Source organism: Triturus cristatus, chromosome 2_1, assembly GCF_964204655.1.
Source record: "Triturus cristatus chromosome 2_1, aTriCri1.1, whole genome shotgun sequence".
NCBI classification, from domain to species: Eukaryota; Metazoa; Chordata; class Amphibia; order Caudata; family Salamandridae; genus Triturus; species Triturus cristatus.
Window position 1 is genome coordinate 463,252,172 of NC_140581.1, and position 12,672 is coordinate 463,264,843.

Genomic DNA, 12,672 nt, shown 5'->3' on the forward strand with positions numbered 1-12,672 from the left:
ATCAGTGAAAGGTCCGTTACTATTGAACCAATCCTCTAGTACATATCCAATTCTGACCTTGGTTGGTCCTATCCTGTGTGCTGATGTTAACAAACACCATAGACACCGGTTGGTCTTAGAAACGACTGAGTTTGATCCGTTTAGCGCTGGATCAGTCCTTATTTATAATCCCTTTTATGTTAGTACATAGACTGTATTCCAATTGGAGTTGCTGGATAAAAACATTGTTTGCCAAAGTGCTGTTAGTTTCTCTTTTACTGCTCCTGAAAGGCGACTATGATAGGTCCTTGTTTTCAGCAAGCAGCGCGCCGTAAATCCGGCTTCGATTAGTGAACACTAACGCAAAAGTCATCTAAGCCTTGAAGAAAAACTAACAGCACTTTGGCAAACAATGTTTTTATCAAGCAACTCCAATTGGAATACAGTCTATGTACTAACATAAAAGGGATTATAAATAAGGACTGATCCAACACTAAACGGATCAAACTCAGTCGTTTCTAAGACCAACCGGTATCTATGGTGTTTGTTAACATCAGCACACAGGATAGGACCAACCAAGGTCAGAATTGGATATGTACTAGAGGATTGGTTCAATAGTAACGGACCTTTCACTGATTCCTCGGGCAACACTGTGCCCTCGGTGCTCTTCAACACTGACGCAAAAGTAATCTAAGCCTTGATAAAGTTACTTGTAGTAACGAAACACGTGTCGGCTGTCTTTGGGAAAAAGAAACCAACTTCATCATTTGGACTTTCACATCGGAGTATGATCTTTCTGAAATAAGAATAGAGAATATAGAACATTCATCCAATTCTGAAATGTTTTGTATGGACTTGACTTGTTTATTCATACCTTGTAACGTTAAGTACACCACATGAAATTCTCATGTCACATATGAGATTAAATTTTGTAAAAAAAAGAATCTCCGTATGATGTTCTTCCTTTTGAAATAAGGACAATACTTATTGTGGTCTCAATTTCTGACAACAAAATAGCACCTATTGTCATCAGAGTGTTTTCACTAAAGAATTGTTGAACTTTCTATGACAAATCTGTGATATATACTTTTCATCATCACAAAAACTTTGGAGTGCCGGGGTATAGCTATGTGCTAAAACATCTTTGGGGTAATGTAAGGATATTATATGGTAAGGCTAAGTAGCCATACCACATAATACTCCACTTTCCTACACAAGGACAAAGAGTTCTTTGACCTAATTTCCTCCTTTATCTTTCATGCAACAGGTCCAATTACCCACCCATGCTAAGGGGTGTATTCTAGATTTGGTATGGTCACACAACACATCTTTCAGGAAGGTGTCCTCCCTAGCACAAGGTCAGATCACCCCACATTAAATTTAAAGCATTTGTGAGGACCGGACCTACATTGATTAATGCGTGCCCAAGCACCTTCCGTAACTGGAGCAAGTGAATCTACAGGAAATGGCTAACACCCTCTATGAAATCTGCCCAGTCCCCATCCCTCGTTATTGAACAGACATCTGTGCACTTTTTAACTGGCGGCAGCACACCCTTGAAGTACATGTCCCAGAACGTACTTGAACGATGCAGCCTCCATGTACAAGTGATGAATTTTAAGAGGCAAAGCGCTCAGGCTACGCCAACTTAAAAGGCAGGGCGTAATAGCTATGGTACCTGTTGGAAAACCAGGCAGCATCTGTAAGGCCTGCACAAATAACATGACTACATTTGTCCTTCACTGGGAACCAAACACCCAATTGTAACGCCTGACTCTCAGAGGGTAGCGTTGCAGAGCAGTCTGAGGCTTACTCAAGGAAGGTGGTGTGGGCTAGTAATCGCCATTTGCAGGTGCACAAAAATAACACTCAATAATTGATTGTCCAGTCTGTACTTTGCTTTATAAAAGTAAGAGTACATTTATTAAACACACACACCACTCAATACTATGCACCAATGTACAAATATACATAAGCTGTTGGAATTACTTTGCGACACTGCATAACATCTCCACCCCTCCCGAAGGGGGGGTGGGGTCTAGTACCACCACTCCCATGTATGCACATCAACTTGCCCCCAATGCAGTTAGTTGAACATAACCTGGAGCGAGGGCCCTGCGCACTGGCACCATACCAGTGGCGACCCACCCCATTACCTCAACAAGCATTAAAAAGGGGTAAACCTGCCTTGGTGACACATGACCCTGACTGAGCATCTCCTACTGACCATAAAGTATGCACCTCTATATCTTAAGGGCTAGCAGTCTGGGGTCTTCACCTAAGCACAGCAGCAAGAATACCTAAAGAAAGCACAGCCACTTGTGCTTCCCCACACAGAAAAGCACCCTTTGGTCACTGGCCTGGCTCCCTGATAGGACCTCAGACCGGCCTCACCACCACACTGGCAGTGCCAGGGAGGAACACTGAGGGTGCCTCATCAGACATCCTACAGCTCATTCCCCCCATCAGTAGCTCCACCCGGAAACTACCCCAGGAACCTAGACCCCTTCCTTGTTCTCCGCTGCGAGAACAGGGCCTATGTACCCTTCCCTCTGAGAGGTGCGCTCTCCTCCCGGAGTACCCTTAGAGAGCCTGTGGGTCCAGAGTTAGCTAGACCCAGGCCCACCTCTCATGGCTCTCCCCGGTCTCCCTGCAGCGCCTTGGGAGACCGCCCAGGGACCTACATGGTCCCTGGATGGCCTGCACCACCCCTTATGAAGAGCAGGGTCCCTTCACTTAAGATAGGCCCCACCTGCCTTCAGGGTAGTACTACCACTCTCAACCAGGGACCCTAAAGATCCCGGCTAGGCTTGAACCACTCCTTCACGAAACACAGGGTCCCTTCACTTAGGATAGGCCCCACCTGGCTTCAGGGCGGTACTACCTCCATCAGCCAGGGACCCTAAAGATCCCGGCTAGACCTGCACCACTCATTTGGGGAAACACAGGGTCCCTTCACTTAAGCTGGGCCCCACCTGTGTCCAGGGTGGTACTAACTTGCAGAAGTCCACCTCCTGCCTCGAGCTAGGGAACACCCCCATGCTCCTGGTCCTTGGGTCCAAGTCCCACAGGACCTACCTGACTGGTTACCGGCTAGGCATCGCCCCAGCCACCACTTCAGGTTCCCTCCACCAGCTCCTGGTCCTGGGGTTCCAGTCCCATCGGACCTACCGGACTGGTCACTGGCCAACCGACCCTGACACCTCAGGGTCCACTGCTAACCCTTTCCCTGGAAACTAGGGAGAACATCGCCCCAACTCAGATCTCCACTGGGTCAGTTACCTAGCCCACCTAGGGTACCTAGGGGCTACCACCACACACCATCACTAAAGAACTACCCTCCTTGGGGGCCACCCACTACCAGCGGCCACCACTGGGTTGCTCACCTCCACACCAGTTAACCTGGGGGACCTGCCGGACACTCAACTCTACCACACCCTTCTCCCACAGTGGGAAAAGTTTCTTGGGGTCCCCCACCATGGGAACCCCTGGGGCGCTACTACACGGGGTAAAGAAACCTCCTGCCCCACCCTTCCAGTGGTTTTGGCCTGCGCCATTAGCAAGAAACTTCCAGTGGGGGAAGTATATCTGGGGCTCCTCCTGTGGAAACACTCCCTGCCCTTAAAAAGCGCGGGAACCTCCCAGGACCCCTACTTCTCCTGTTCCCCTTGAAGGTCAATCCACCCCTACACCCCCACTTGTGATGTAGGTTTCAGTTGCTGTCCCTATCTCTTGAGGAGACACCCTCCTCATGCAGGTGTAGTGTATGTAGTGTGAGGGTTCAAAGGTGTACAATATGGCTTAGAACATTTGTATGCAATCATTTCCTGGAAAGCACCATCCCGCTAGCACATTATAATCAACATAGCGCGGTCATATCAATACAGCTTACATTTAAACCATAGTAACTTCACATGACACATATGGGCGCAGGGCTTTCCTTTCCCATACCTTTAGTTCACATAACCAAAACTTTGAACCTTTCTCAGAGCCTTGCGCTCTTCCATTTGTTCATTGCTGCATAGGTAATGTGTGGCAAAACTAGACTTATCAAATGCTATAAATGCACACAAGAATGGGATACTATGTATCTCGCCGCTAGACACCAATGTTGGAGAACGAGGCAGCATCTGTGAGGCCTGCACAAATAACATAACTCCATTTAAACATGTGACTTTCAGTCCACCTAAAAAGAAATAACCAATAGTAAATGCATTTCGGTGCAATTACACCACTTCACCTCCAGGGGATGCCCTTCTCCAGACATCCCCAACTCAGCCCTTCACTCCATGATGCACTTCATAGTACACCCTCAGCTGTAGAACATAAGTTCCAGCCTAGAAGGTGTTAAAGACTGGCTGAGCCCTTGAGGGGTTATTCTTTCAGATGCCCCGTGAAACTTAGGGGTGGACTGTTCTTCTTTATGCTGGGGGAGACTGCAGTGTTCCTGCAGCCCCCCTGCAGCCCTTTTCACACGTGAGGGTGACCCCCCTCCTCTGGGGGCCGCAAAGCACCAAAACGGCAGATTTCAAAATGCCTGGCGAGGCATTATGGGGCGTTTCATGCTCCTCTTTACCAGCCACAGCCACTGGAACACTCTCCTCTGCCCTCTGGGTCTCTGAGAGGGTAGATTCAGCAGTGTGCTGTCTTCACTGGCTCCCTGCGCCAGCCTTTCGCCAGGCTCCCCATCTGGGCCTCTCTCCCTGCGCAGAGGCCCCTGCTTCTGTGCACCAGTCCTGGGCTCTTCTTCTGGTGCTGATAGGGTCCTGGGGGCAGTCAGGGGGTCTCTCCTTCCAACTGCCCATTGCACCAGGCTCCAGCACCTTCACCCTCAGCAGACCACACCCCAGAGAGACCTTCTCTTTCTGTGCAAGCACTTTTTAAAAGTTGAGTAGGGGGCTGGCAGGAAGTCTCTGTTGGTCCTATCAAACAGCGACATCACGTCCCTGCCCCTGCTCCCTCCCTCCTTGTCCAGCCTCTGAGCTTGTTCAAAATGGCGTCGTCCAGGGTTTCTGCCACATGTCTGGGAAGCACCTTCCCTCCTTGGTGCAGCCTGGTGCCTGGCACCCAGCGACAGCGGTTGATGGATTGGCCTGTAGCCCCACCCATCTTCTCTTCGTGGAGAGGAGGCCCTCCCTTGTGGAAGAAAGGTTATCAATCCATCCAGCTGAGGTCAGCCCTCAGCCTGGGTCTGGTCATGGCTGGCTCAGAGAAATAGGACAGTTCTGGATGACCCAAAAGCAGTACAAATATGACTTTGGACTCTGCAGAATACTTATTTTCACATTCGCTACATTGGACTGGAGTGCGTGTCTGGAATCTGTAGGCCTAACGGAAGTTAATCTAGCCATGGGCCCCACATTCCCTTAGGGGAATAATGAAGTGAAAACACAGTAAAACACACTGACTTTCCCTGGCAGGTTTCTTTCCAGCCTATAAAGCCTATTCTATGTACACACGTGTCTGCATGTAACCAGCCCGGTGTCCCTTACTCCAGCTGCTGCGCAGTGGCCTGGTCAAGCCAGGGGAACACCAGTAAAATCCCCATGCAGTCTCTTACATCCTGAGTTCACTGCGGGTGAGTCCCAACTTATGAGGCTCCCCCTCAGTAAAAGCTCAACAATTAGGTGCTCAAAAAGTGAAAAATCCGGGCGGCCCATAGTGTCAGAACCACCTTCTAACAGTACCTTAAAAAGAGAATGTTTTAGTGAGAGCTGAGGAAGTATAAAGCTTGCTCCTCACCACCAAATCCTCTTTCTATACTAACCACATTAATTTAGTGGAAAATAAAAAAGGAAACTTTTAAGATATTAAACAAACTCACTTGTCCCACGTGAGTGACCTGGAAGCTAGAAGCCTCCAAAAATCTGTGCAATGCACTCAGAAATTTTTTCGGAGAGAAAATTAAATCAATCAAGGATAGCATGCTGCCCCTTTCTCTACCTCAACAACCTGAGGAGAATGTGGACTGTGGGAATATCTGGATGGGCATTAACTCCCTCAAGCTAAATGCGGATAAGACTGTGCAAATTATTCCCAACCACAGGCTGGCTATCTGGGCTGACACCTACTGGCCCTCTGAGCTTGCTGCCCCTCCTGTTCCTGCGGCCCCTGCTAAGAGCCTTTGAATTGTGATAGACAATCAACTGTTCATGATCCCCTCGATCAGGGCAGTCACGGTAAAGTGCTTTGTCCGATGGAAATCGATTGGGAAGGTCACTTGTCTTCTGTCACCGAGGCCTTGAAAGCAGCTATTGCAGCAGTAATTGTGTCTAAATTAGACTAGGCAAACTCCCTGTATGTGGGTCCCCCGCAACTTCTTTACACAAATTACAAATCTGCCAAAATACATCAGAAAGGATAGCCTGTAGCTGCATAGACCTATCTCTCCTATCTTAATGAAACTTCACTGGCTCCAGGTCAAACATATTACTTTTAAAAACAGCTTGTACTATTTACAAATCCATCCATGACCATGATACAGCCTTTGTAGTTAGCAGAGTTAAGAGATTGGTTCCTACTCAAGCTCGCAGACCTTCTCTTGACGATCAGTTGAGGATCGCTTCTTTCAAGCGACAGTAAGCCTTGGGCAGGTACTTCTCAAGCCTGGCCCATATCGTATGAAACTCTCTCCCTTCCTCGGTAGGGCTGGAACCAAACTTCCTGAGGTTCAGCAAGCTTTTGAAGGCCTGCCTGTTTAAGCAAGCTTTTGATTACTCTGAGTCCTCTCTTCTCTTCCTCATGGTTGTCACAGCACCAAGAAACCCTTGTGTGAACAGTGACTTTGTGCGTTTTCACAACATAACATTTAACTCGAATATACTTACTATAAGAAATAGGACTGTACAACTGCAAGCAAGTGAAAAGTCCCACTTTTTACCATTTATTAAGGAGTTTTTGTATACAAAGTGTGCTTTTGACTTGTCACAACTAGCACACTGAGAAGACAACTGAAAAAGAAGAAAGCTCTCTGTGCATTTAAAAAATAATTAAAGCTAAGATGTTTTTGAGTGTTAGGAGGCATTAATGCTTCTTATACTGCATTCATATAATAGAATTCACCAATATAACTTTTCTAGAACAGAGGGGCCAAAATGGAGAAAGGAAAACTGTTCGAGTTACTTCAATGTCATAACATAAGATATCAAATATAGAGCTCAGATGTATGAAATTCTAGATATTTAAAAAAAAAAACTATAGGTCAAGTCCTTAAATTCCAGTTTTGTAAACCATCGTCACTTTCATGAATAATGCTTTTCATACTCACTGAATGTGTGTTGATGATTTCCTCAATAGATATGTATATGACCGGTTTACTTAGAGTTACTAGGTCCGAAAATTCATCAATGTTAAACTTTTCCTCTGGCTCTGGAATATCACAAGCACTCTCAAAGAACTTCCTGAAAAAGAAATGGAAACATTTTATCCCAATGTTATATTACCCCAGGGTGGCAGTCACAAGCTGACCTGCTGCTCTGGTGAAGGATGCCAGGCCAGAAGTTCCTAGACTGAAATGACTGTGTGTGTGAAGAGATGAGATGAATGTTTGAAAGCAGGCTTCTACAAATGAGTAAATCTATATTATATGTTGTTTATGTATTCTATATAGCGCTAATAAATCACCATACTGTAAGCATGCAGGAAAGCCAAAAGGAAGCAGTATCCAAAGTGAGCAGAGCCCGCCTCATACTGCTGGAACAAAGACCTGTGTTGTAGCTTAGGGTAAGTGGTTGAAATATGCTTCCAATTACCTAACTTCATACAGCTTGAAACTTGATAATAATGTAGGTTTATCAAATATTCCAGAAGGTGAATATGTGAAACAAACAGGTTTTTACTTCTAAATAAAAATATTTTCTATTTCACTCATAACATGCGTAAATCGTTTCTTTATACATTCACTAGTAGCCTAGAGTATGTGACATTTGGTGTACCTAGTCCTCTCAGCCCAGCTCTTTAGTTCTTTGTGTGCTTCAGCCTGTAGTACACTATTATATTCTACTGCTGGCACTGCTCCTGGGGGTTGGTTCATGCCTCTATCACAAGAACTGAAAAACAAATGACTTGAGAGGAGACTTGTCAGAGGAAACACCGAAGGAAGAAAACCTGGGAAGAGATGCTGTGGACATTCAGCAGAGTCCTAGTTACTGCCTTTTGCTGGTGTAAAGGAAAACAGAGCCGACATGCTTTGAAGATGCCCTACGCACCGGCACCTAGTGTCTAAAACACATCTGGAAAATAATTTGCAGAGCCAGTCGTAGGCACCACAGAGATCAACAGATTAGGAATATATAGGCATAAATAGCGTCATATGTCACTTAGCTGAACCCGAGGAACCAGCGGCTAGTCTTACATTGTGTTGTTACCCAACCCCGGACCTTGCTATCCCTGGTCTCAGGGGTTAAGGAGGAGGCATGTCATGGGTAGCTGTGTATATTTGCTAGACTTCCACACATTGTATTACCCTCAACCACTTGGCAGAAAAAGGGAGGTTGTTTAGGGGCCAGTGATGAGCCAAGACATCAACCCAATGAGATCCTCGGATATCAAATAGTGCTTGATTACACTCCACAACCCCTGGGATATTGTTGAAATTGGTGAATCCATGAAATTATTCACCAGAAGCAGGTGCTCTGCACTGTGGTGACCGTTCCTAAATGGCAATCAAGAACTACTCTCCAAACCCCTTATTGAACCAAGTCTGATTCTTAAGAGTTCATTTTATATGCTTGTGCACAATCAATGAAAGCATAAGCCAAGGCACCCTTTGCTCACCACCAAAGTGTTTCGAATTAACAGGTTGGAAGGAAAGAGTAAACTCCTTTAAGGACTAATGGACTTTCTAACATTTGAACTCAATGAGTGTGAATCGAATAGTGACATGTTTTGAGTGTGCAAGTAGGATACATGAAGCACACGCTTGATGGCGGCTTCTCAAGGTGCTGGGATATTAAATTTCAATAAATGCATTCAAGTGCACTACGAATAAAGAGTTGTGTGAAGCAAGGAAGGGAACCTCTAATGACAGGGACCCAACTTAACAATGGAACTGGATTCCCTTGTTTTGGGTAAGAAAGGAGTCTTCACCTTCCCCCGTAGTCCGCTTCAAAGGGACCCGTTGCAGCATGCCCTCTACAGTTAATATTTACACGTCTGGAAGAAAGATCTTCGAATGAACTGTAGTGAGACAGCTATGTTTATAAAAACCCTCACCGAACAGACGTCAATAGGGTAGGCCAGCAACCAAGCAATTTTATTCCCGGTGATACAAGACCCATGGCGTTGGGATGGAGCTCACCAACTCATTTTCCATTGGTTAAAACATAAAGCCAATAGATGGGCAAACATTTTGACCATGAACCAGCGTACATGGGAGTAAAACAGTGCGCGGATGAGAGCATCTTCTGCTCGTCATCTGGTCACAGAGTTGCTCCGGGGGCTTTCTGCGGGTTATCCCTTTAGGTCTGACTCTGAGACCAGTGTCACAGCCCAGTACTGTATTACCATAAACACGATATCCCTTGAGTTTCCTCAACTCATTGTTGACACCATGATTGAATAAGTGGTTTCCTGCAATTGTTTCTTCATAAAGCAAATGCCAGGAAAAAAAATTAAGTATATCTGCAAATCAGTGGTTTTTTGTTTAAATAATGTTACGTTAGGCCATCAGACTTTTTTTTTTTTTTAAATGTTATATCTTCCAGATACTATTTCAAGGGGTCGTTCATTTTCACTTTGCGCTCCCAAAAAATAACAGAGCGCTTTGTTTTACAATTCTTAAGTAACCTGGATTTTTCCCAACTCATTGCGCACACCATGATCGAATTTATGGTTTCCTGCAATTGTTTCTTTCTGAACCCAAATGCCAGGGGAAAAAAATATTTCTATGAAACAGTGGTTTCGTTTATCTAATGTTACGTTTGGCAATCAGACTTTTTTTTTTTTTTTTTTAAGAAAATAAATGTATCTTCCAGAAACTATTTCAATGTGTGGTTCACCTTCAGCTTGCATTCAAAAAGATTACATAGGGCTTTGTGTAACACTGATTATGTATCCAATACGCTATTTACCTTCGTGCATGAAGATGACATACAACTCTTGAGGCTATGGTGCAGACCATGGCATTCGACAAGATACATGATGCAAGAGCAGGTAAGTACACAACTTACTGCAGCACCCTTAAGGATGTCTATACTCGAAAGCAAGGTCAAAACGAAGTACACGGCAAGTCTCAAAGCTCTGCACAGATTAGGGTTCATGCCCTGTGTAAGAGGACACATCACTTGTATTTTAATCTCGAAGGTTACAAACAGGTGCAGTGCTCTTCCTGCCATCCCTCAAGAAAGCTACAAGAGGGTTTTTCAGACTTAAGAATGCTTAACTGGCGTTGCATTACAGAGACATTACAAGTGCAAATATATTACATTATTCAGGATATTTTACACATTAAGAGTTTCAGATAAAGTGGGAAGTGCATTTTATAACAGTATACTCTAGGTTCACTCTCAGTGGTATGAGAACTCTTGTATATGACTGTCGGGCTCCTTACTGCAGAGGCTAATCTGGGTTAAGTAGCATTACTGGGTTATTCTGTTACCAGCAGACTGTCTTTAGAAAATGTAAGTACGTTTCATCACCCAATGACCTTTTATTTCCCAGCAACCGTCAAGAATATCTCATATTCTACATCCAACTGGTGGGACATAAATCATGCATGTTTTATTGCAACTCCCATGTAAAACATCTGCTCCGCCCAGCATACCACTAGCTATTGTTGGTTTAATTTCACTCATAGTTATCTGAGTATAGGGGGATACGCTACTACCTAGCTAAGTATAAATCTAGTTATCTACTAGTAGTGCAGCCTCCATTCTCGTCAGCCTGGTTTATCCTCAAGGTACACTTGAAGGCATCAGCTAATGTAAAAAGAATGTCAGATCAGTTGATGACACAAAATACTGTGCAAGAACAACGGTCCTTAGCATAAACTTAATTAAGGTGACTGTTTCAACATAGACTCAAATAAGACCTATGTGTATTCCTCCTGTGTCCAGCCGGACAAAGGAACATTTATTATCGAATTTTACAAAATTAGAAATAGGATAATGACAAACGATGAAACAAGGGCACAATCCTGTACCAAGTTTTCAACAAAGGAAAAGAAGTAAAGTAAAAGTAGAAAGAAATGGCAGGCAAAAACTTTGGGAGCAAACATGGGGGCTTACAATAGAATAACGGACTTAGGTAAACTCAGACCTACAGAATCCACAATACATTTTCACAGTGGATACAATGTGGTACTGTTATGGAAAGTCGACGTTTCGATCCCTAGCTCCTAATTCAGTGGGATCATCCTCAGGACTTAAAATTACAAAAAGTTGCCTGATACGAATTCTGCGCCTGTTGAAATGAACGAGGGAGAGAAGGGAGATAAGAAGAACAATCAAAAGATAAGAAGGGAAAGCAAATCAGCATTCAATGACGATGTACAATAAAACAATTGTGCGGTCCTAAGGGATCGAAACGTCGACTTTCCATAACAGTACCACATTGTATCCACTGTGAAAATGTATTGTGGTTTCTGTAGGTCTGAGCTTACCTAAGTCCGTTATTCTATTGTAAGCCCCCATGTTTGCTCCCAAAGTTTTTGCCTGCCATTTCTTTCTACTTTTACTTTACTTCTTTTCCTTTGTTGAAAACTTGGTACAGGATTGTGCCCTTGTTTCATCGTTTGTCATTATCCTATTTCTAATTTTGTAAAATTCGATAATAAATGTTCCTTTGTCCGGCTGGACACAGGAGGAATACACATAGGTCTTATTTGAGTCTATGTTGAAACAGTCACCTTAATTAAGTTTATGCTAAGGACCGTTGTTCTTGTAAAATACATGATTACCTGTGGTCCTAAGCTACCTACATCGGGTCCCCCTTGTTACTTAGAGTAACAAAATACTGTGCAGCAGTGTCTTAGTCGCAGAAGCCTTCTTTCTTCCTTAGCTGCATTAACAACTCCCTTTATTACAGGGTCAAAATACAATACCTGATCACTGTGATCTGTTCTCTCCTGCCTACATATTGATGTGAAAATGCCTTATTTCTTTTCTGCTTCTCCAAAGCCTTTGATTGCTTAAGAGATGGAGGTGTTCTAATTCAGGGCCCTCACAGGTATTTCCAATGTACCTCAGACTGTTGCGAAGATCAGGATGCTTACTGCAGCTTAGAATAGTGGTTTGATTCTGGATCATCGGTCTTTATTCTGAACTCTTGTATAGACTTTGCTACAGTAGTCAAACTGGGGTAGGCCCATGATCCTTTTGAGTTTTAATTAGTGTTTCATATGAAGAAGCGGGAAAACCCCTTTGAAGCTTTACAAACTAATATTCTTGCTTATTGTGAATGCTACAATTGTGTGAGTGTGTGGGGGTCAATCCATACCCATACATGTTACACTTTCTGTATAGGGATGCATCTATCTACTGAGGCTATGGGAATGGAAGTTAGGATTTGGAAGGCAATTGCACACCCTGATGCCAGTCTTGGCACCGTTTAAATAGTCATCTAGCAAAAGTTCTAAGTTACTTCTCAGCCAAAAGCTGGCCTCTCTAATTCTGGATACATTTCAGATTGCAATTAATGTAGGTGAGAATCTCAGGCAATAACCATAAAAAATATGATGGAAAGTTGAAGCAAATG

General features: G+C 44.2%; 1 protein-coding gene across 4 annotated transcripts in view; it reads right to left on the reverse strand.

Moving 5' to 3' along the window:
* IQGAP2 (IQ motif containing GTPase activating protein 2) overlaps positions 1 to 12,672 on the reverse strand; it is a 1,048,054-nt gene that overhangs the window by 131,509 nt on the left and 903,873 nt on the right. For all 4 annotated transcript variants that reach the window (XM_085632282.1, XM_085632281.1, XM_085632284.1 and 1 more), the window contains one exon: positions 7,247 to 7,379. In XM_085632282.1, coding sequence (XP_085488408.1) covers positions 7,247 to 7,379 — 133 coding nt within the window. The remainder of the gene's footprint in view (positions 1 to 7,246; positions 7,380 to 12,672) is intronic.